The sequence below is a fragment of the Thermobia domestica genome, chromosome 1 (assembly GCF_964235325.1).
Source record: "Thermobia domestica chromosome 1, izTheDome1.hap1.1, whole genome shotgun sequence".
Classification (NCBI taxonomy): domain Eukaryota; kingdom Metazoa; phylum Arthropoda; class Insecta; order Zygentoma; family Lepismatidae; genus Thermobia; species Thermobia domestica.
In genome coordinates this window covers 166,402,407-166,427,273 of record NC_137454.1, presented here as the reverse complement: position 1 = coordinate 166,427,273, position 24,867 = coordinate 166,402,407, and the positions used below count along the sequence as shown (strand labels likewise).

The 24,867-nt window shown below is 34.5% G+C and overlaps 1 protein-coding gene across 3 annotated transcripts in view; it reads left to right on the top strand.

Moving 5' to 3' along the window:
• Window positions 1–381: 381 nt before the first annotated feature.
• The window catches only part of LOC145690770 (uncharacterized), a 132,067-nt gene continuing 107,581 nt past the window's right edge, over window positions 382–24,867 (top strand). For 2 of the 3 annotated variants that reach the window (XM_081766031.1, XM_081766022.1), the window contains exon 1: window positions 386–1,239. In XM_081766031.1, coding sequence (XP_081622157.1) covers window positions 1,059–1,239 — 181 coding nt within the window. In that variant the 5' untranslated portion in view covers window positions 386–1,058. Of the gene's footprint in view, window positions 1,240–24,867 lie in introns of all 3 variants that reach the window. The other variant, XM_081766013.1, reaches the window with a different exon arrangement.

Below are 24,867 nucleotides of genomic sequence, written 5' to 3'. Positions count from 1 at the left end.
AGCAACACATTTTCATGGTTATTGTATGTGTGCATATCGTTACCTTCTTTGTCTCAATAATAGGATGAGTTCATTGCATTTAACGGAAGAATATCACGCATAGAAATGTCGCGTGACTCCACTTCAGTAGATCTACGACAGCATCTACCAAACTTATCGCTGTAAAAACACTCGAACGTATAAACAGAGCTCCTTCATATACTACATGAGGTGGTTCGATATTTACCAGACTTGTTTTTCTTTATTCAATGCAAATTGTTTGCGGGAGAGATACACCGTATTTATTTTTTTGGTGTTTGTTCCATAAGCTAGGTGGCGCAAGCGTAGTTCCACATTCACTTTGTATGATTAAAAAAAAAGAAAAAGAGGAAGAAGACAATGATCTCAGTTTGTTTGCCAGTTGTCAAGCAATTAAGTCAGAAAAAAATCGACGTCCGAGTAACTTTCTAGCCTGTGTCAATATTAAAGAAAGATATGTGTTATTGAAATGAAAAGATAAAAAGATAGTTTTGTTTTGTTGTCAATGTGTTTTGAAGTAATGGCTTGGCGTTGTTAAGTACTGTGTGAGAGAAAATTCAGATTAAATAGGACCTATTTACGTTTCTACGTACATTCTGAAATTGATTGCTTACACCTGTTAACGTTCAGTATATATTCGCAAATGTTGATAACTCAATGTCGAGAGAGTGTGTGAATATGTGCTGCTAAATGACATTGATTTTTAATTATATTTTCTCCTTAAATACAGTATAGCTGGATTTCTAACCTCAGCACCATAAACAGAGAAATGTTTGAGTTGTGCACATTGGGAAAAATAATGATCTTTACTTCTTCACCCATAAAATATCGTCTTGCGTAATGTTAAAACGTTTTCTACAAGTAGGTTGTCTGTTTTTGTTAAAAGACAACCTTGCAAATTGAATACTTCAAGACACATATTCTTGTCTTGTGTATCGGTACCATACTAACTTGCAAGGTTATGTCATATTCATAACCAGCTATTTGTGCCCAGCGCCTCGTTCCTTAAAAAACGAAGAAAGAAAAAATAAACCAGAATAATGCAAAGCATCAAACTGGAACCTCTTCAAGAGGACAGCAGAGAAAGCGAATGTTTGGAATCTATTAGCGAAGAAGCAACAGTGAAGGACAATACATGGAATCTCAAGTCAGTTTATGGCTTCAGATTCAAAGAAACTCTTGGACCGTCTTTTCTTGCTAAGCGTCGTTACGCTAAAAAAGGTAAGTTTGCCTATTAGACCTTTCTTTGTTTTGTTACTTCTAGTTTCTTAGTTTTAAATTTAGAATAACAATGATCATGAATTGTGTGTGAGTTATTAACTATGTTTACCTGTTCTCTTTACCCAGCTTTTCATTTATTTATTTATTTTTGGGTAGATATTATTATCTCATCGATTTATAGGTAAGGGTGGTTCAGAATCATGTGTATATATTAATGAAAATTTGCTTCATAGATTACTCAGTGTTTGTTTCAAGATTCCTTATAGGGAAACTTAAGGTACTTCAAAAATTAAATTTCCAAAGCGCCCTTCAATAAAAACTCTGCTTATGTGGCATTTGTTCCTACATACAGTATAGTATGACATAACTTTACTTTCTTGTAATAGAAAACATTATTGCATACATTATGAAAATGTTTATTCTACTTTACAAAACTAAATTTCGAACGAAACCTTTAAAAATATAATTAATGACAAATTACTGAAGGTACGCGTATATGTGTATATATTGAAGATGTATCTTATGATTCTTCTAAATGCATAATTCATCATATCAAAAGTTAAAAACATGTGAAATATATAGGATTCATTCTGTTTCCTGGTAGTTCGAAAAACGACGATGAGACCCGGATCAAATCAACACTTTTTCGGGCCCTCAGTGGAAAATAGAAAAGGGAGTCTCCCTTTTCATAATGTTCAATCATAATATTCATAATGTTCAATGTTCGTAACGCTCAATGAAAAATGATACTTAATATTCATAATGTATCATATTTCATAATGTTCAATCATAATATACACACGATTTTCAAGTTCCAAGTAATTTTATTGGTTGATGTAAAGGCGTTATTCAAAACAAATTAATTCCTTTCTACCAACATGCTTCTCTATAGCAAAACTAACTTGTAAAGTGACTCTTCTACATTTTGATGTGGCAAAATCACGTATTGGGTCATCAAAGTTTGTTTTGTGTAATATTTCATGTTCAATGCTTATTATACTTCGATGATTAATAAAGCTGCTTCTTTATTCAATTTTTAGTAATTTCCTTTTAGAAAATGACTATTCACCAGAAGAATCAATACAATTATTGAATGAGAAATTCTCTAAGCGATTTTCTTATTAGAAAATACTGAAAAGAAATATTAGATACAGTCGCTCACATTAATATTCGGTTTTTATTAGGAATTGCCAGAAACAAATTGGGTTTGGATAATAAACGGTTAAGTAAACGTAATTTATAAGGCAAAAGGTACGTGGATACATATTGAACTCTGAAAGAAAAAAATGTGACACAAAATGCTAATCAATGCTTGGTAACAGAATGTGAAACAGATAATGGCCCAAAAATACCTCCCATTAATATTCGGTTTCGATAACATCAACGATATTTACTCGTTTCTGTACTATGTAGAGGGCATGGTATGGTGACAAAACATGTACTGCAGATGACAGCAGAAGAGAGGTGCATAAGCAGCACTGAACGTTGTGACTCAAACAGGTTACATGGACTATGCCGAATATGGATAGAAAAGGTAAAAATACAAGTCTTGAGCAGTGGCAATTGGTGTTCTGTCATCATGCAAAAGGGCGTAAGTACGCTAAAATAGCTGAAATATTACGCATCCCCAAGAGTACCGTTAGAGACATTAATTTCGCACGAAAATATGTGGGTAAGTGAGTAAGTCTTATTCGTGGACGAAAGTAAATTTGAGGTGTTTGGTTTAGACGTTTTCCCGTCAGTCTTCCTACTTACCCACATGTTCTCGTGCGAAATTAAATATATTCTCCTACTGACTTTACGTACGTACGGTTTCTTACTTGGTACCCTATCATGAAACACGGAATATTTCAACACTCTGCGGACTGTTTCTGCGATAACGTTCTTGCCTAACTCGGAGTTTAGGGATGCCGCAATACTCACTGCACTTAGCCTGGGATTGCTCTTAATTTTGCGAAGAATAACACGTTCGTCACTATCTGACAATTTCCTGGGCTGTCCAATTTGTGGTATGGATTCTATTCTATATTCGTTGTTATACATCCTGACAACGTCTCTAACGGTACCCTTGGGAATGCGTAATATTTCAGCTATTTTAGCCTTTTGCAGATGACAGATCACCAATTGCCATTACTCGAGACTTGTATTTTTACCTTTTCTACCCATATTCGCCACAGTCCATGTAACCTGTTTGATTCATAACGTTCAATGCTGCTTATGCACCACTGCCATGACTTCTCTTCTGCTGCCATCTGCAGTACATGTCTTGTCACCATATCATGCCCTCAAGTCTATGTTCTTGTCTGTGGCTGCACGAATATAACAACTTAAATTTCTTAAGATTTTCTTAATACAAATAAAGAACATCAAACGTAACCTAGCAACCAGACAGATGCCTCCCCTTGAAAATTTTCTTCGGACGCCCATGTATCAAGCATATATATTTTATTTGATTTCTTTATTAAATAGAAGTAATAAGAAAATGGGGCCGCCCGTTTTGCCTTTATCTTAAAACGACCCTATGTGAGACATATTACTTGTCAAACATATTGTTTGCACTTCAGAAGTTATTTTCCTATTTTCTGAAAAATCTCTTTGTGCATAAGGCAAGTTTTGCATTTGGTAGACTCATATCTTTTTGAAAGTTAAATTTAACATTATAAGTTCATGAAACAGTAAAACAAGCTGTGAATGAATCGACAGGAATCACCTTCATTTATTTCGCCACTACGATGTCTTATTTCTCTCTCTCTCTCTCTCTCTTTTGTGTGTAATTGGGTTATACTGAGACTTGTGTCACTACTTTCTTTACTCCTTAGACCCAAACACAAACAAATGAAATGGAAAACGAAGATGCATTGCCGTAAAAAACGTTTATCCTAAAAAGTATAATACAATATAAAAGTATAAAAAAGACATCCTGATCCTCACAAGTATAAAAATGTACGAGATACATCCTTTTCCTAACAAGTTTAATAATATTAGTTTCTTAACTTTTTAACTTGATTTACACTAAACATCTCATGGTTAACTTTAAATTCAGTTTAGAGTCTCTTTCAGCGGCGAAGCTATGTGAGATAGAAACTAGAGCTTAACATGAACAGAGTTGGTGTGGGTCAATGAAAACTTGACCCACGACCCACTGACCGACCACCCACCATGACCTACTCTGAACCACGACCCACCATGACCCACCACCCACGGTGACCCACTCTGACCCACCACCCACCGTGACCAATTCTGACCCACCGTGACCCACCACCCACCATGAACCACTCTCATCCACTTTGACCTACTCTGACTCACCAAAATCCATCGTCATCAACTCTGAACACGATCCACGGCCTCTTCTGAACTGACTAAAGAGTTTACACTTGTAATAAAACAAGACTGTGAAATTGTCACTAATCGGAGTTTGAATTTCTAGTCAATCGCTCAAGCACCACTCTGTTACAATAACAGTGGATCTTACCTTTACGATATAAAATGGTAAAGTGTTTGTCAGTGAGAAAATTGAAACAGTTCGAGGTGGGGGGAAATTAGTGTGTGCCTAAAATATACTTGTACTAAGAGAGTATTCTTGCAAGTGTTAATTTCTGAACGCATTCCACAATTAACTTCTATTCGCAGGAAAATACCCCTGTACAATATGGAAAAGGTTATGGTTTCTCAGTTCACAGTATTTTTCTCACAAAAGACTTGAAAAATCAGTTGTTCATAAGGTATAAAGGTGCTCGGGTACCCTATGTCAGAGCATTTCCATAAAGCATGCTCATAATTGTAATTTGTGTAATCACTAAAACACCACGTTTAATTTAAGTTACAAATATGCATAATTGCAATTATTATGAATATTTATTCAAAGTAGTTTACCTAAAGCAAAGAAGAGACTTACTAAAAATTAGGTACAAAGTTGAATAACATAAGTAATTAGCCATTAGTAATACAAGTATACATTTTCCGTAACTCGTAATTTTTCACCTTAAAACAAATCTGAAATCGGATTTATTTCCTGTTGGTAACTTTTTGGCGGTAAATCGTCCGCAGCGGAATGATGTCCATTCTTCAGCCAAGAAATAACTAGCTCATCTACTTTGAGCATGTCTAGCGGTGGACCATTTACATTGATAAGCAACAAGTTAGTCAATGTTTGAGCACTTAATCTATTTCTAATATCAGTCATCTGTAAATTCATAAGGGGAAATCCCCGTTCGCACTCTGTCGTGGAAATTGATAATACTTCTACCCGCAAAGATTATTCATGGAAACTAAAGGAGACGATAATGATGAGATGGATGATACTGGTGGAATGATGAAAGTGGAAAGTGGAAGGAAACAAGAGAATTCCAAGAAAACCCACGTACATGTTGTTTGTTCATCACGGAGCTCGCTTGGCGGGAGCCCTACTGAGCTGCCGCGGCGCGGAAGGCGTTTATAGGACTTTTTTCTAACATACGCCAGCGTTAGGAAAAGTCAAGCCAGAATACATGAACAAAGCATAACATTAAGCATAATAATTAGTGCTTTGTTGGCAAATCTCTCATGAACGTTAAACATAGCTAAATATTCCGTATTAAAATAAAAATTGTTGTTGGATTGTTCCTCCTTCGTATATAGGATTAAATGTCCATAATTATTTTTAAAGATATTTTTTCTTCATACTAATTGGGAAAGCACGTGATTTTGTGACTACCTTATAGAGCCGCCTTTAATTTATTATTATTGTTAGCACCAAATTTGCTTAATCTCAACTTCATTACTCATTTCTTGTAGTTTATTCTAATTCAAGGGGTTCCGGCACCAGAGGCGAATGCTCTACCACCTGAAAGCAATAGTTTCTATGTAATACTTCTAAAATGCCATATTTACCCAATTGTAAACCGATCTTTCTTTAACATTTTTCTTTGTTAAAAAAAATCTTGACTTAGAACTGGTATAGTTACTACTGCCGACAAAGTAGATAATATCCTTCATTTAGGGGGGCAGGAGGGGGCAATTGCTCCCCCCAAGTGTTTGAGGAATACATATATTTTAATCGATTGTCTACCAATATACTAGTACAAAACGTGAAAGTCTTATGTCGGTGGTGCTCTTGTCCCCCTCAAGCGAAGACTGAAATGACTCCCTGTTTACGAACGCAACAGAAAAAATCCAAAAAATACTAGAACTAGGACAAGATTTTGTGATCGTGTAGACCCAGTATTGCCAAGTCAGTACATTTTCTTCTAATTGTAGTGTATTTTATTATTTTTTCCTCAAGAAGGAAATGCAAATTTACTGTATTAATTGCTCATATTTGGATTTAACAGATTTTTAAGTATGTGCAGCAAGAAAAATAAATTTATTTTCATACAATAAATATTTATTTAGCAGAATTCATTAGCATTTAGTAACCTTATAGCGTTTAGCAAGAAAAATTATGCTTCATTAATTATTATTATTTTCGTTTTTTTTTTTTTTTTTTTTTTTTTTTTAATCATGGGATCAGCTTACAATCAGTGTCGGCATATAATCGAACAAATACGGCAGGCAAATTTGACTGCATGACTTATTTTAGAATATACTTAATTATTACTTTAAAGGCTTTTAATTACTTTCCCTTTAAGCTGCTGTTTGGCTTTCCCCCTCAGACCAAGGAAATTCCCATTCGTTGCGTGCATTTTAAAATGCAGCCGTGTCCTCTGTACGGTCAAAGGAGAAGCTGACAAACACACTTGCACCTGTAGAGTAAATAATAATAATATTGATCGTGGTTGTATGAGACACTTCATTCCAGAGGAGGTGTCGCATTAAAAAGAGAGAGAATGAAAAGGAACCAATACGGAAGAATAATTCCATATATTAAAAAAACGAACACGCCAGGTGGCTCTGCTAGTATAAATGCGTGTTTCCATGAATTTGGTTAAAAGGGTAAAGACCTTGTAGAAGTAAATAACCCCCTTCCGTAGGTCATTTCTTTTTCTGACGACCTCGTTCACAGAAGATTAAGAAACACTTTTTTTTTTCTTGTTAAATTAACATTTCACACGATACAAGCAGTATTCAAGCTGGAAACGCGTCACGACTGTAATGAGAAATTGGGATTAATGATGTTAATGACGAGGTGCTATTCAGTTTTTAGGATAGTTTGGATTTAGCTACTTCCTGTTTCAACAACTAAAGTTAAGCATCATCTCTGAACGTACACGCCCACACACCTTGAATTTCAGGTTAGACCCTGTTTCACTCTTAGCCACATATTGTAGATCTTTTCTCACGTTTATTAGTTAACTTAAAATACTTAATTTAAAAAGTGTAATTTGATAGATTGATAATGTGGTTCTTTGCAACAGATGAACATTTCTTAAGGTTGGTGATAAGGAACAAGCTTTGCCGATAGATGTCACTACAATCTTCGTATCTCTCTGATGTATTTTTTACCTTTCACGAAAATTCACGATTTTTCTTACAAGTTTCAGCCTAGAGACTTCAAATTTCTAGAGAAGGAACTTCATAACCTATCGAAAGCAACAATCCGTGCCGATTTTTTTATTTAGAATTTTCTTCATTGTTGAAACAGTTATATTGTTAAATGTTTCAATATCCATTTTAACAATCAAGCCATTTCAACAATGAAGAAAATTCTAAATAAAAAATCGGCACGGATTGTTGCCTTCGATAGGTCATGAAGTTCCTTTTCTAAAAATTTGGAGTTTCTAGGTTGAAATTTGTAAGAGAAATCGTGAATTTTCGTGAAAGGTAAAAAATACATGAGAAAGGTACGAAGACTGTAGTGACATCTATCGGCAAAACTTGTCCCTTTAAACCAACTCTAAGGTTGCCCTTAGATCTACCTGGGTATAGTGTTGCGCTCTTCGTTATGCGAAGAAAGGAAGGATGACAACTGTAGTCAGTTGCACCAATGATAGATAAATCAAGGTTCCATTGAGCCAAGCTCATCTTGATAGCGCGTACGGTATGTGATTTTCGTCCAATATCTTCTGTTCTTACACCATTCAAAAGCTAAGTTCTGTATATCTTCTTCAAGGAAACCGAGATCCTTTAGTAAAATAGGCCGTGACTGGTTAGAATCTTTTGTTTTTGATCTACGTTAGGAAGAATACAAGTAAAGAGAATATTTCGTGTACTGATTTTTTCGTACCAATTGTATTCCGTACAGGAAAAACAAAAATCAGAAAGTAGAAAATGTAGAATAGTTACTGTACTATAAATTAAGAATATGAGTATCATTTGATGAAATACATAATCGGACATTATAGAGCCGTACTTGTGCCTGGATAACGAAACGATAGGTTAAAACCGAATTATATATAATACATTAAACAACATTTCACAAAATGAGCAGAAAAAATCTCAGAAACACTAAACACAATTATTTACTATATCACTGCATTTAAAAAAAATGTAGACTAGATATTTAAAATTGCAAATTTAGAGACTGAAAATACTGCGTTCTAGGGGAAAAAATAAGTAATTTTCTTTTGTGTATTTGCGCCAATCTTTATATATATATATATATATATATATATATATATATATATATATATATATATATATATATATATATATATATATATAAGGGAAATCAGATCTTTTTCTCATGAACATCATATCAAGTGAGGGACCTGTTAAACCAATGGCCAATTGAACTTTGAGTGTAACTGACGCTTAAAGTTGCTATAGGCTTTTTAGCAATATAGGAAGAAATACAATTTATACATTTGTACTAATTCTAAAAGAAAAGGAAAAACTTTTAAATATTTTGTATTATTCATTGCATTACAATCCTTGTTGATGAAAGTTATTTTTTGCAATAATCTGTTTATTTAATATTTCTCAACACAACTAAGCAGACAAATCTCTTTTCCATTTAAAGCATTGGAATTGTAATGAAGCATTACACGTCGCGAAAACGAGATTTATTATTTTCATTATAATAACGTTAAGCACTGATGTTTTGCATTTAATGTTTAACTTGGTGACCTTCTTTCATATACCTAAACTCATTCATCAAATTGTAACTACTACTTAAGCAAAACTGATGAAATTTTATAGTTGTACAGTACATAAAAGAATAGCATGTAAAATCATTGCTTCATGCTTAAGTTTATATATTAGTAACCATAAAAGCCATCCATGGTAATCGATTTACCTCAGTTTAAAGATCACAATTCTCAAGAGTTATTACTCCAAAGAGCCACTTTTTAAGGTGATGAGAAACGTTGTGATGTAAACAAACTATCAGGAATCTAGATATTGTCTCAACTTCATTAAAGTGTTACAACATTGTAGTTTCAACCACAGTGCATGTATGAAATATACTACATATCTTGCCTGAGTGTTCTGGTCTAAGGAAAGTTCTAGCCCACTCACTCAAGGTAATATATGGGACAATGAAGATAGAAGAGTGACCCCGAGTAGTGTAGTCGCTAACGCTGTCCTCGGTACGAGCTGTCCCCGGGTTCGATTTCCGGTGGGGGCATTCGGTCGAAAAAGTGTAAAAAGGTTTTTCAGGCCAGCCCTCATTCACACGAGGCAAATGCCGGGGTGGTACCTAACTTATATGTCTCAGGCCGCTTCCTTCCTTCCCCAATCCTTTTTTCCTTCAGGTTTCCTCGAATAGTGTGCTCGCCGAGGAACGTCATCCCTGATACGTGACGGGCTAATATGGCTATAGATGCCGAAAGCCCAGAAATCTCAATCCTAAATCCTAATCCTAAGATAGAAGATGTCCAGTTCTTACGCTATTTTTGTTAGGCTAGTTATTTGTTAGAGCCAAATTTTACAGCTTAAACACGCATTTCTATACTAACTAGAGCTCTGCTGAAAGTTTGTACAGATACATAATGCATCCAATGACAATACACAAGATTTAGAGCGCCTGCTACTTTATGCAACCCAAACACTTACATAAGTTTGATTGGTTGCAAACAGCTAGGCGTTCTGTTCACTTCATATCGCAATAAGTTTGGATTCTGTTTTTTCTTAGTAAGATGAAAGAGACTTGAATTCCACGGTCTAATTAAAAATGTTGACTAAAGATTTAAAAAAGTAGAAACTAATAAGCTTAAACAAAAATCTTTTTAAAACATTTATTTTGCCGAATGCACTAAAAATGAGACAATAATTTCTAGGTGGAGTAATTTACTGTTATTTTGTTACTAACAAACAGGTAGAAACATGTACTAAAAAGGAGATATTTTACTTACTTATTTATTTATTTATTTTAGTGAGCTTAAATGAAAATGGCACTAAAATTACAAGCATTGGGCGCAAGCCTTAATATCCATAAAAACTTTAACCCTTAACTTCAGAATGTACGTCAAATGCTCGTATTAGTTTCATTTCTTGATTTTACTCTACACACATACACACACACACGCACACTTCTTTCCAGTGCACCGTTTTAAACCTTTGTTAAAAGTCAACAACACTGAATTATTCCATCAATAAAAGCATTATGTCCTTTTTAGTATATTTTATAAAAGAATTGTTTTTATAAGTTTTGTTTATTTAATTTTATCTTTTTCCTATGGTTCATAGCAGTAAATAGTAGAAAGGAAATTAAGAATGTAGTGTAGGGGAATAAATTGATAATTAACGGTGCTATATAAACCAAAACAAGAAAAGATGCCACGGTGGCTCAGTAGTATAGCGTTCACGTCTGGTGTGTGCGGTTCCTGGTTCGATCCCAGCTCAGGCCAAGTGGGCTTTGTGGTGGACAAATATCGTGTGCATGGGTTTTCTCGGAGTCCTCCCATTTTCTCTCACTTTCTTCGTTCCACCATTTCATTCATTTCTCATTATCGCCGTCTGCTTTAGACCACACGGCATAACCGTGGAACGTAAAACTCAAAGATTTCATTTCGGTTTTTCATTTCAAGACAAGAAAAGAAGAGAAACTGCATAATTATGTCTTCATTGGACAGGTACCCATATGTTTGTACTGGTTCACAGAGTCAGAAATTCTTCAAGCTTACCGGTTAGTGCTGAAACAATCTTGAAATGTCTCTAATAGTAATAGTTCTTGTTTTCTTTTTCTTTTTTTTAAATCCCCCTTCACACACATTCCCCGGTCTTTCTTCTAGATATGTCTGTGCGTCTGAAGGCTTCCTAATTATAATGTCAAAGAGCACGATTTACTCAAAAAGTTCTTCGTGCAGAGGCTGCAAATTTATATACATATTTAGATAGTTTCTATATACTCTTTGAGATTACATGAAGTAGGACCCATAATTTTTGAATTAAGGGGCTTGAAAAATTAATTTCCCGTACTTTTTGCAGATTAAATGATTCTAAAAGGACAAATTATTGACACCAATGTTTGTTGGAATGCCATTCTTTCATTTCATATAAGAAGTTACCTTCCACAGTTCGTGATATTGTTTTTCCTCATCCTGTATAAATTGCAAGTGTGTAAATACTCGAATAATGTTATAGATCAAGAGTAAAAATCTTGGTGAAATTAGAAACAATTCACAAAATTCTTCTTTGATAGTCAAAGTCGTAAATACGAGTAATTACGTATAATGTGAGAAGGAAATTAGTCAACAATATGAAGATTTGTCAGCAAACAATCTTGTTTGATTAGGAATTAGAAAATATCCCCTGAGGTACCCCTGAATCTAGACACGCACGAGTACCAGACTAATATTACGTCAAGGTTTATCTTACGTGAAAGTTAACGAAAAAAAAAAACTAGTAGTGCGTGTTGTGTATACTAATTAGTATACAGCAAATATATACTCACAAACAAGTGTATGTCGTAAATTTGGCAAAAGTCCAAGTGATTTTTAAGATTTTTTTTTTTTTTTTTAAATTTAAAAAACTCGGCGGCAGTAAGTCTCCAACTTAAGAGATGCTGTGTGTATATCTTCTTTCCTCACTCCTGTTATCATCTTTTTCTTTCCAATTTTCTCAGCTCAAAATGGGAGGAATGCGAAGGTTAGGTACTGTACAAGAAGGATTTGGGTGTGTGCCTTTTATACTCGTGCATGAGAATACAGCAGGTACTGTACGGAGTACACTCTCAGCAGGTGAATATGATTATTGTGTTCCGCAATAACTTATAGTTGTAATTTACATCCGCTACAATATTGCCAACCACCATACCCATTTTCACATAATTGGCTTATGGTCACTGAACTATTTTTAAGTGGTTTCTTTACAAAATTTTCATAAATACAAAGATTTGAGCTAATTGACTGAGTTAAAGATCCTGTAGATACAAGAATTGAGGTAATTGATTGAGTTAAGAACTCTGTTGATATAAGAAAATTTGAGAAAGGGAGACAAGGTGGCTGAGTGTCACAACATTCAGCTCTGATGCGAGAGAACTTCGGTTCGATGTCAGGCAATTGTAAGTTTTTGGTGGACAACATCTTTTCGGTGGGTTTTCTCGAGCTTCTCGCATATTCTTTTTCCATCAATTATTTCATAATAGTTCTCTTTCATTAATAATCCCATTTCCTTTAGCCTACAGCAATTTCATTTCAAGTTAGGCACTTAAGCTTTTGCGGGGGTCGATGCATATTTATATCGATAGGAGTCAAAGTGTTAATAATACAATTTAATTTAAGTAATGTATGTTATTCGTAAATTCATTTTGATAAAGCAAGGGACTTTTAACTAGGCTTGAAAAATAAATCAGTAAGGTTAGGATTTTATTGCACTACAAATTTGCAGAAAATGCATTATAATAAATGCATTTATGTATTAAAAATCTTAAAATGCTGTAAAAAGTGTAATTGAAAGTTAAGACAAACAACACACCCATTATTTTTTTCAGAAATAAAATAATAATTAATTCAGTTATCTTCTGCATTACTTCGTAGCATCACACCAATACTAACATTTACAACATTGCGACAATGGAGACCCTTTTTTTTTTTTTCACTTCGTAATATTAGCATATTTCTTTTTCGTAAATCCTTTTCAGGTAATTCTTCCTTAATATTGAAGAATCAGGGAGGGATTTAGAAGTGTATTTTCTTTTCTTTTCTTCCTTTTGTAAGGCACGAAATTTCACGTTGTCCAATGTACTCAAGGGAGTGTCGGCATATATAAATAACTCACATAAATATTCGAAAAACAGAATGATTTGATTTGTAAGTCCACGTTCATGTTCCTCCCCATGTACTGCTGTTGCACAGTTCATTTTCTTTCCGTTGTAACTGCCGTATCACATACCCTACAGCAAAGAAAAGAGTTATCCATGGTAAAAACTTTTCCACTGCCAAATTCAGAAACAAGATTTTATTTAGTTTCGAAGATGATGTACTTCTTTAACTCTAGGCATTTTGCGGTAACAAGTTCCACGCTGTACAAAATTTCCTGTCATTAATCTAGCTTACAAACACTGGCGCAAATCCCGGGAGGATGAGGGGGACATGTCCCCTCCAATCGTGGGAGTGTGGGGGACTGTCCCTCCGAATAATCCGATTTGAAACTTTTTTTTTTTTTTTTTTTTTTTTGAGAGAGAAGTGTGATGATTTGTGTCCAACTGCCACAAAGTAAAATGAGATGAAATTGATGTCCATTCAGAATAAGTCTCAAATCTGCCCGCTTCCCAATATTGAAGACAACTTTGCTCTCCTGATTCTTCACAGCATTGTTTTTCAACTTAATAAATATTTTGAACATCGCTTAAAAAAAAAAAGGTCTTAATCCCTTCCCCCTCAATGTTAAAGCCAGATTTGTGCCGCTGCTCACAAATGATCTAAAAATGCCTACACAGTTAAAGGCGAGCAGGCGAAGGGAAAGGGAGAGAGATGAGAACAACAATATTTCAAGTCTCGAAATTGTAGAATTCGAAGATAGAAAAGCTGAAAATGTTCTTCTCTTTACATGAAGTGAACTCACCTTACAAAACATTGTCTTGTTTTAATTTTTTAATTTTTTTGTGAACGTTTAGAAGTTATGCGCTCAAAATAATGAACAAATACTGAAAATGCTCTAAATATGCCCAAAATGTAAAAAAAAAAAAAAAATAAAATAAAAATAAAAAATGAACCTATACAAATGCAATAACAAATGTGTTTAAATCAGTCAGTTTTTAATGAAACAAATTTATATAGTAATGAGCAACGTTTCTATTCACCGGAAAAAAAAGATAAAAAATTATCAAAATCCTAACACTAGAAATCACTAAAATCACATTATTAAAATTGCAGTTCGTTTCGAAGACAAATACAAGAATAAGTTTCATATAATGTACTAATGTGTGATGTGTGTGTTTCATATAATATTGTGTAATGTATTGATCATTTATGTATACTACTGAACACTATCAATGGGTATACACCTGTTTTGTTCTATATACAATAAATAAATAGATAACTCAACGGGCTAAAAATTAAAGATAGCGCACGTACTCGACACCATTGATTTAATACTGTGATCGGTAGAATTTTACACATTCGCAGAATTTGTTCTCCTATAAAACACCTAAGATGATCGTTTATTAGGAGCTCTTCACTTCACAACTGTATACTAGTAATTTCAACTACTTATTTCAGGTCATCAATACCTTCACGACAGAAACTGATTTTTAAAATAATCACCCAAGAAAAATCATGTTTATATATCATGTGTATCAAAAGTTAGTGGCCAACTCAGTTACAGTGTTCGTAGGTTTCCTTAAGAAAATTTCCCTCGACTGACACAAAATTTTCCCTCTTATAAACTTTTCCCTAGTTTGTTGAGTGTCCAATACCTATGGCAGAAGTTATGTGATGAGATTAATTTATCTGTTGATTTATTGATTTACTTCTATTTTTACTTTTTCCTTCACTTTTCTTTTTCTCTTTCTTTTTTCTTTTTATAAAAATACAGACAAATACACCCAGTCAACAATGGGTGCAAATTATGCCAGTATGAACACAGACACAAACACAAAAAAAATATTGCTATTGTACGTATTGGTTTATTTCTGAAGAATAAAGAAAAATTTGAGTGTTATATTGGTCAATCAGTCAGCGGGAAAATTTCACTGGATTTTTTCGTTTTTATCGAAAAAATTCCCTTTTCCCCTTTTCGCTAAATTTACCTATGAAATTTCCCTAGATTGGGGAAATTTCCCTCAAACTACAAACACTGCTCAGTTATGACTAAAGATACGAAAAAATGTTTAAAAAACAGGAAAGTTTTTGGAAATAGGTGGTTTTTAATCTAAAATAGTGAGCTGTGTCCAAACGCACCAGCCGTTTCTGGGCTCTACATTGGTAAAGGTGCCGAATGTTAAATTAAAACCAGCGTTGCCAGTTCATCAGGCTTTAAGAGCACGCAAAGATGACCTGGGAAACGTGCACATCACTATGTGCGGGAATTTAGAACACTTGGGATCCGTTTCCCAACAATGTTGTATTTTTGGTGCGGTGACGGCCCAAGGGAACAACCTGCTGAACTGATAATGTTGCCTTTTCATTTAATATAGGGCACAGTACTACAGTAGTATGGAGCCCAAGAATGCCTCAATTTTAGGCCTAAAACCACCCATTTCTAGTAACTTTCCTTTCTCCATGTTTTCGTATCTTTATTCATAACGAACTTGGCCTATGACTTCGGCCTTGACTTTTCATATACTCTGTATAGTAATATGCTGTATATTTATTTATTTTTTTTTTTGTTACGTTATTTACATGAGGTGCGTACAATTCTAAAATCATTAATTGGAAGTTATTTAAAATTAAAATTTAATAGATAGTAATGGATTTAGATTATTATATTATTAACCATAGCATGCATTATCCTTTTGTTAGTGTCATAAAAAAAGGCAGGAAGGAGTATGTTTCAGCATCGGTATCACCTTAATATGTAACGTGTTATTGATCCTATTATAGTTAGACTCGAATAACTTTTTTTTTTCAGCTCCATAAAATTTCGTTTTTGGTCGATATTCTTTTAAACTATGCATGAGTATTTACTTTTGCGCGTGTCATTCTGTTCGGCTGAATGAAATCTATTATTACTTTTGTAGAATTTGTTTCGTTTACTTTTCCTATAAATTGTTATTTCATACCTTGTGCTATGCTGAAACTTCATGTAAACAAATGACGCAGCATCCATTTTTCCCTATTCTAAACCAGATTCTTTGTAGTTTTTTCTTCCCTGCATTTTTAATGTTTGCTCCATACATGTCATCTGTCTCTGACATTCGTCCATCTATATTTTTTTTCCCTTCTACCCATTACCACTTCCCCAATAGTATTATTCCCGCATGTCTGTATTCATTTATTAGCCTAATAATAAATTCATTGATAACGATATTCTCATCCACAAATTATAAGATATTTATATGAATTAGACTTGCAACTGAAATGATACAACAATATTCAGGGACGTAAGTAGAGGTGGGTCAAGAAGGTCCGAACCTCTTGGAATCCCAAGTTTTCTGTAAATTCGGTTTAATTTTTGGGGTGATTTTACAAATTATAATATAAATAATTCTGAAATTGAATTTGGACTCCCCCGAAAGATTTGGACCCCCTCCGAAATACATAAGTCCTACTTAGTGTCACAATGTATATTCTGTTGATGTAGTAAACAATTGTCTTTTTTCTTATACCAAACTATATTTTTTTCGTGTATCTACCAGTAGCATAACATGTCTAATCTTCCTTTTTTTTTTTTTTTTTTTTTGAAATATTCTTCAGTAAACTCCATTTCTCTTCTACCATTTCCAAGATTCTTTCATTGATACTTTATCCACCCATTTAATTTCCAAAATTCTTCTCTAACACTACATTTTGAAGGCTTATATTCTCTGTTCTCCTTCTTATAGAATCCATGTCTGGGTAACATTCATAAGACCTAAATGGCATAAGACCTAATAATATAGGCACTAGACCTAAATTTTAGGTCCTGTGCCGTTTAAATCTTATGCCGCAAAATGATTTTTAGGGCTTGTGCCGCGAAATGATTTTTAGGTGTTGTGCCGTGTAGGTGTGCCGCGAAATGAGTTTTAGGTCTTATGCCTTTTAGGCCTTGTGCCGTTTAGGTCTTATGCCCTTTAGTCCTTGTGCCGCGTCCCCTCTATACTTCACATTCATACAATACAATACCACACTCCATGCATATGTTTTCCTCACACGGTTCTTAAGCTCTATCAGGTATTATTCAAAACTTATGTTCTTCTTCAAATGCCTTCTTTGTCTGACTTATTCCGGATCTTACATCTTTGCTTGCATTTATTAGGCATACTACTTGTTATATTACCTTCTAAATGTATCTTTTTCACGACTGTCCACCAATTAGGGAAATCGTTCCTAAATCTCGGCTTTATTAAAAATAAATAAATAAATCTGTCTGAAAATATTAAAGAAATATACTACCATATCTATTGGCAATTGGCATTCTTTTAAACATCCTAAACTTCCGGACTGCATCTTCATGTTTGTATGGTAAAATTTATTCATAGCTGGCAATAGTGATAATTATGTGGCAGAATAAAAGCTACATGAGTGAATGAAGAACAGAAGAAAGAGAAAAAGAAAAGAAGGTAAATGTTTTAAGGAGTGGTGCTGTGAAGAGTAAAGAACGTAAAAGAAAAAAGACAAGGATAGCTGCAAGGCGAGAATAAGGAGAGAAAAGTAATGGTTACTTTATGTTAAAACGTTACTATAGAAGTTGTTTTGTAAAGTGGTAACCACAAGTATTAAAAAGAAAAAAAAGTTGAAATGATTGATATTTTCTAGTCTCGCATATACTGTATCTTCCTCGAGCGGATACAGCGATAGTAACAGTCAGATGGGGGACTAAATTTCCTGGCATACGAAAGGAAAAGATAAATTCTCAGAATTTAGCATCATCATCATCATTTGGAATGTGGAGCTTTGTGGTTTTTCCTGCGTATCAAAATTCTGATTAATAAGAGTGTGTATGTCCTTCAATCGGAACGCAACACAGCATCCGTCTCCCCAATGAATGTTGTTGCCCCTACCTCCCCCTCTGGAGGGAGCCCATACCTTTGAGCGGCCACTCTTGGTAAACCTCTCAGCTGCCGAAGCTCACCATCGGAGTTACGTCATCTAGCTTAGATAGACATTTTCCTCTCAACGACCAGTAAAAATGCGACAGTGCTATTGGTGTTTTGTTTTTTCAGAATATTTCTCGTCATAGTTCTGTCCTTATTCTTATAATAGAATAGGCTATTCTACGCCGTCCACAGCTTTTGAACTCTTCCTCATAGATAGGTATTTTTCTTATTTGTGTGGGTGCATTTTTTAATTTACTTTTTTCTTACCTGTGAACGGTGCTAGCATTTCCCGATTTTTAATTCTTTTAGGTAAGTTAAATATTTAATTTTTCATTTTTATTTTTGAAGATTTGTTTCATTTTCCATTTTCTGTTCCAGTGTAAGTTCTACTTTATAATTTTGATTAAATTTTTTAGTAAGTTTTTAAATGTATTTGCCAGGAATTGGTCTTCACTAGTAATTATTATATTTTGAAACCAAGAAGAGTATCACGAATGAAGTTCTCAATTTTTCCCCTTCGCACAGCAGTGTGTTAGATTGTACACATGAGTAAGAAACTTATACAACACGCAGAGGAGGATTTAGAAGGTAAAAACTGAGGGACAACCAGAACCCAGACTATGATAGGTATATCATGAGTTTATAAACTTTCAAAAATATATAAATAATAGGTTCAATTACTTATGTCACTCAAAAAACTGGGGGACCTATCCCCCCGGCCCCGCCACTTCTGATAACTTACTTTGTAGGAGGACGTAAACAACGTGTTAGGAAGGAAAGTGAATTTGGAGTTTACACATAGACACCCTTCATACAAGAAAACGAGATGGAGTTTGAGTTTTCTTCTAGTTTTCATCTATTATATATATTAGGTAGCCTATTTCACACTGTCTTCGCTAAGAAAATTATTATCCTCCTATTTTTGTAAAACATCTCTTGGAGTCTCGGAGGATTTTGAGAGGGCGTCGCTCTTGATTTCACTCTTTTGTTTTTCATGATTTTTCTCGTGGATTATATTCAAAAATGTGAAGACAAGAAAAATGTTCAGTCTTATTATCATTGTTTCTTGCAAATTAATTAAATGCAACTATAGAGCAATAACTTTCGTGATCTAAGACATTTTATACAATATATTTCAAGTGAATAACTTTAAGACTGATTTGACTTTAATAATAAATTCAATGGAAACATTGTAAGTGATAATGATAATGTGAAGGAGATCAATGAATTTTAAGGATTTTGGTGCATTCAGGGTCGGATTAAGACCGTCAAATATCCTACCCACTTAAAAGATTTTGGTACCCCTTTTATATATATAATTTAAAATACAAATAATAATCTATATATATAAAAGAGAACGCACAAAATCCTTTGTCCGCTCATCACGCTAATACGGCTGAACCGATTTCTTTCATTTTTGGGGGGTTGTTAGGATTTGGACCCTAGATGGTTTTTATCATATCACTTTAATTTTCAATTACCAGTGTCTTGAGATAATTGACCAATCAGGTGTCAATACGTACAAATCCTTTGTTATTAGTTCATCATAGGTATAAAAATAAACGTATTTATATGCAACCCGCATGACCCTGTGACTCGGCGGGTTAACATAACTGACAGGCGCTATAAATCACTTGAAAGCGAAAAAGTAAAAATTATCTAAGTAACAAAGTTTATTGCGTTCCGGGATGACCGCAGCGAAGCGGGGCGGGTTAACATAAATGACAGGCGATATAATGTTAACATTTACTGCAATCTTCTATGGTTTTTATCATATCACTTGAAAGCGAAAAAGTAAAAATTATCTAAGTAACAAAGTTTATTGCGTTCCGGGGTGACCGCAGCGAAGCGGGGTGAACGCTGCTAGTAAACAATAAAAATAAAATTTTATGTATACCTCCTACTGAAATTAAACAAAACTCACAATGCGACGAAAATAATGTATATTTTTGTACACTTACACTTTATTTATACCAGGTTGTCTAAAAAGTACTGAGCGTTTGGAGATCAACATTGAGAGCACCTTCATTCTGATTTGAAAATAACGTTATGAAACTATATATGGGCTATTTTGTTCTATAACCTTCTTCCACTTTCCCGGCAACACAATAATTCCGTCGGTAGAGAACTATGGTTTCTGGTCAAAAATTATGGCACGTAGTTTTCAAAGGCTTATCACTATTCTGGTAGTTCTGCGGAGAAGGAAACAAACTATAGGCTGACGGTGCTAATTCCGGGCTATACGGTGCTTGCATCAAGACCTTATAACGAAGTTCTTTTAATTTTTCACGGGTCGTTATACAGGTATGCGGTTTGGTGTTGTTAGTGTGATATGCGACAGCTTTTCTGTTGACGAGTTGTGTCGACAGCTCAGGTCCAAGTCCATCATTCTGCCCGGTGGCAGCAGTTCGTGATGCATGATGCCCAAGAGCACAGCATAACCTTCCTAGGCATAAGTGTGGGCTTTCCACAGACTGTGAACCTTCTACTCGCTTTATCCACAGCCTTTGTCGCAGATTGTTGTTCAGGGTGCGAAATCCTGGGGGGATGAGAGGGAATTTTCCCATTTAATATCTTCGGAAGAAAAATTTCCTCCAGTAAATCGTATTGTTGATAAATAAAGTGAGTCTATTTTGAGAACTTTTCAAATTAACTATAGGAATTCATATACAATTAACATGTATATCACATGCAATTAGTGGGTGAACAACTAATGGTATCCCTAATCTTACATAGTTTAATAATCATGCATGTTCAAATGTGTGAAACTCTCTGTGTCGAAACATTTCAGTCCAGAAATGTTTTTTTACACTCCTGTCTCCCCCTCCCCCGCGCTTCAACCCTTTTGATTTTTCACCCGATTGTAGGTTATTCAATTTTCATTATTAATCAACCGGTTCAGAAATGGCTCGAGTTCAGTAGAGATTTTGAGATAGAAATTCGGTCCAGTAAATGTTTTTGAGTCAGATTTGAAAAGATTTGCCCTATATGTTCTATTGTAAATAAAGGGACTTCAAAACTAACAAATACTAAATAATGTTCTTGGCAATTCAATTTCCTGTGCTACACGCCTGCCTCCTTCCCCCACGCTCCACAACGGGTCGCAATGATTATTCCCTTGTGCAATCATATTAGTTTAAAAAAAATGTACAGTCAGGAGTTTTAAGAGATTTTAAGATGAGGGATTTGTTTGCGAACAAACATTACCGTAAACTGGGTATACTTTATATATAAAGAAAAAAAAACTAAAATTCCCATTCTAACATATCCTAAGATTAGTGAGGTAATTTAATGACATTTCTTTTTGTTAAAATGCAATCCTTTGGCTTTCTTTTGAGAGCAGTAAACATTAGAGCAGAGACTAAGAACAAGAATGATGATTATAGTTCCAATTTTTTGACGCTATGCAACATTTTTCATGATTGGGGTAACTTTAGCCCATTTAGCAAACTATGTATCAATGACTAATTAATACACTAAAGTATTATTGTAGCACTGTATTTAAGAAGCAGAAGAGAAAAACAGGGTATTATAAACACATTGATGAAATTATCAAAGTTTTCACTCAATTTCAATCGAACGAGAAATATCGTCTGATGAAAATATTTGTATTCTACTTGGGTGAATACGAAACATCTATAAAAGAACGCCACAAATTTCTGAATACTTAACTTAAAATACCGATGTTACAAACATAGGGGTGAAATCACTTTGTTCAATTTAGTGGCAAACAAAAATATCGTTCAATGAAAATCTCTGTAAGTAGATGAATCTTCACATTAAAAATAAGAGCACCATATTCTCCATTGCGGTAGAGTACTTTAACGGTATTACACTGCTCAGTTTTAGAAAGAAAATTCTTGCAATTCAGGCATTGTATAACATCCTCTTTTAGAAGCTAGTGGAGGGCTAATTTTCCTTATTACATCGCATCATTTGTAGCTGTACACCATTTCATCTTTAATATTTGGTAATTACCAACACAGAAAATATGGACCAATGTTGCCTCAAATGCTTAATAATTTGTGTGTAATTGAACAAACATTTAAAGCGTTAGCTCATTAATATTCACTGATGAACACGTTTTTATACTCTACTTACTTGTGCATTCAGGATGTGTCATTTCAATGCAATGAACAAAAGTTGTGGAACTTGAAATAAAATAAATATTTACTTACTAACAATTGCCAGCATTTTGCTTCCCATGTTCTGGAAACAAATCGCTAGCGCCAATATTCATGTGTTCTCAATGTTGTAATACTTCCACAACTTTTCTTACTGGTAGAAACCATAATAACCATGTAGAAAGAAATTAAATCTTTCTTTTCCTTTGGGACAAAGTTGCCCTTAAAGGGCCAAAGTATACCCAGCTTACAGTATTTATAGTAATTCTCGTTATAACAAGCAAAAACAAGCCCTCACACAGGTGCGCATCCAGAAATTTCTGTTGAAGGTTCAACATCGAAAGATTGGAGACGTTCGGACTGGGTAGACCTGATGAAGACGAAACGCAATTACATTATTTAAAGGGAGTTACGAATTTATTGGGGAACCAGACCTAAGGATACCTTCCCCCGTCCCTGCCTTCCAGAGATGGACTAGGTCAGTGGGTCGTGGGTCAAGATTTGTGAGTGAGTCAGTAGGTCGTGAACCAACATGACATGATCCACTCATTACGACCCACCGACCCATTCTGCTCAGTGTATTGTAGACAGAATCTTCTGAACATTGGTGATTTTGTATACGTTTGACTTTCAAGACATCCATTTTTCTCCCTTTTTCATTTCTTTCTATTTACTTACCTGGGATAAGTAGAAGTGAAAAAAGAACTTCAGATACTTTTGGATATTGATATTTGTAATTGTAATAATAGCAGTAGGACTTACTACTTGGCTTTCGAGACGCAGTCGAATTTTACATTTTTTCCTTTATGTTGACCTACTTTACCTTGATTTTCGACTCAAATTTCATTTTATTTTCCACTGAAAAGTATCTGTAATTCAACAAGGAAATGATTATGTATGATAATTAAATTGAAATTCATCGTAATACGGCCCATGACAAACACCTTACCATTTTATAGCGATTGACCATAGAAATTCAAACTTCGATTAGTGACAATTTCACAGCCTCGTTTTACTACAAGTATAAACTTTAGTCAGTGGAGAGGAGGACATGGATCATGGGTCAGAATTGATGACGATGGGCTTTGGTAGGTCAGAGTGGGTCATGAGTCAGGATAGGTCACAGTGGGTCGTGGGCCGAGTGGGTTGAGTCACGGTGAGTAGTGGGTGATGGGTCAAGTTTTCATTGACCCACACCGTCTCTGATACCTTCAGGAAGTCGACATTATAGAATATCAGATCTTAAGATATTATATTTTCTAATAAATATCATATTTGGATGCATTATTTTCATGCTTTCCTATCCTATCTGCATGGTCAAATTTTCACGTGCATTTAGAAATTGACAACAACAATCTGGGCCGTAGGCACGATTGGGGAACGGAAGAGGACGTGCAAAGCATAAAGACATACTAATTATATGTAGCTTCTGTAATAGTTATAATGTCTTTCTTCTGAATAAATACGACTTTAGTCTCTCATAACTATGATTTGTTTAGTTAATTCGTCTTTTATGGCGCTTAGAAGCCCATAAAATTATGTTTAAGACATCCTTGTAAACTTACGAAATTTTTCATCGTCTGCTTGAAATTGTGGTTATAAACTGAAGAAAAGACCTCTATGCCCACAATCTGATATAATTCTTCAGCCCAGATTTGCTTCTTCTCATTTTTCGTTCTCGATGAATTAACAACGGCAATATCAAACACTATCATCATCAATTTCCATTCTTAAGCAAGGACCGCGGTGGCTCAATGGTAGAGCCTTCATTTCTGGTGCATGGGGTCCCTGCTTTGATATCAGCTCGGACCAAGTGACCTTTCTAGTGGATAAACACCGTGTGCGTGGGTTTTCTCGGGGTTCTCCCGTTTCCTACCACTTTCTTCATACCACCATTTTTCATTTTTTTATCATCACCGTCTCCTTTAGTCTAACCGGCATAATCGTAGGACGTCAAACTTAAAAATTTTCCATTCTTAAGCATGTATGATGATATACCTCTGCTGTCCGGGGCGGTAGATTGATGACTGCCGGACATGTGCCGGTACGGCAAATAGCCGCACCGTGTGAAGGCAAAGAAAGCTGCCGGTCCGTCATTCTGCTGTACCGTATGTAATCATGCTAAAAGAGTAAGATTTAAAATATTTTGGTAATATAATAATAATAATAATAATAATAATAATAATAATAATAATAATAATAATAATAATAATAATAATAATAATAATAATAATAATAATAATAATAGTAGTAGTAGTAGTAGTAGTAGTAGTAGTAGTAGTAGTAGTAGTAGTAGTAAATGTTTGAAAACTCTCAGAGATAATTGCAGATTAGCTAATACTATTTATGTTACAACAGAACACACTATTGAATAGGCTATTAGTTAGGCGCCTAAAAGAAGAAAAGTGCTTTTGAAAGCCTTAATTCACTACTTGGTCTTTATTCTATTGACATTGTGTCTCTGACAAATAATTAATCTTGGTGTTTAGTGCTTTTTTTCTTCTGTTTTAATTTGGATGAATTTGCCTT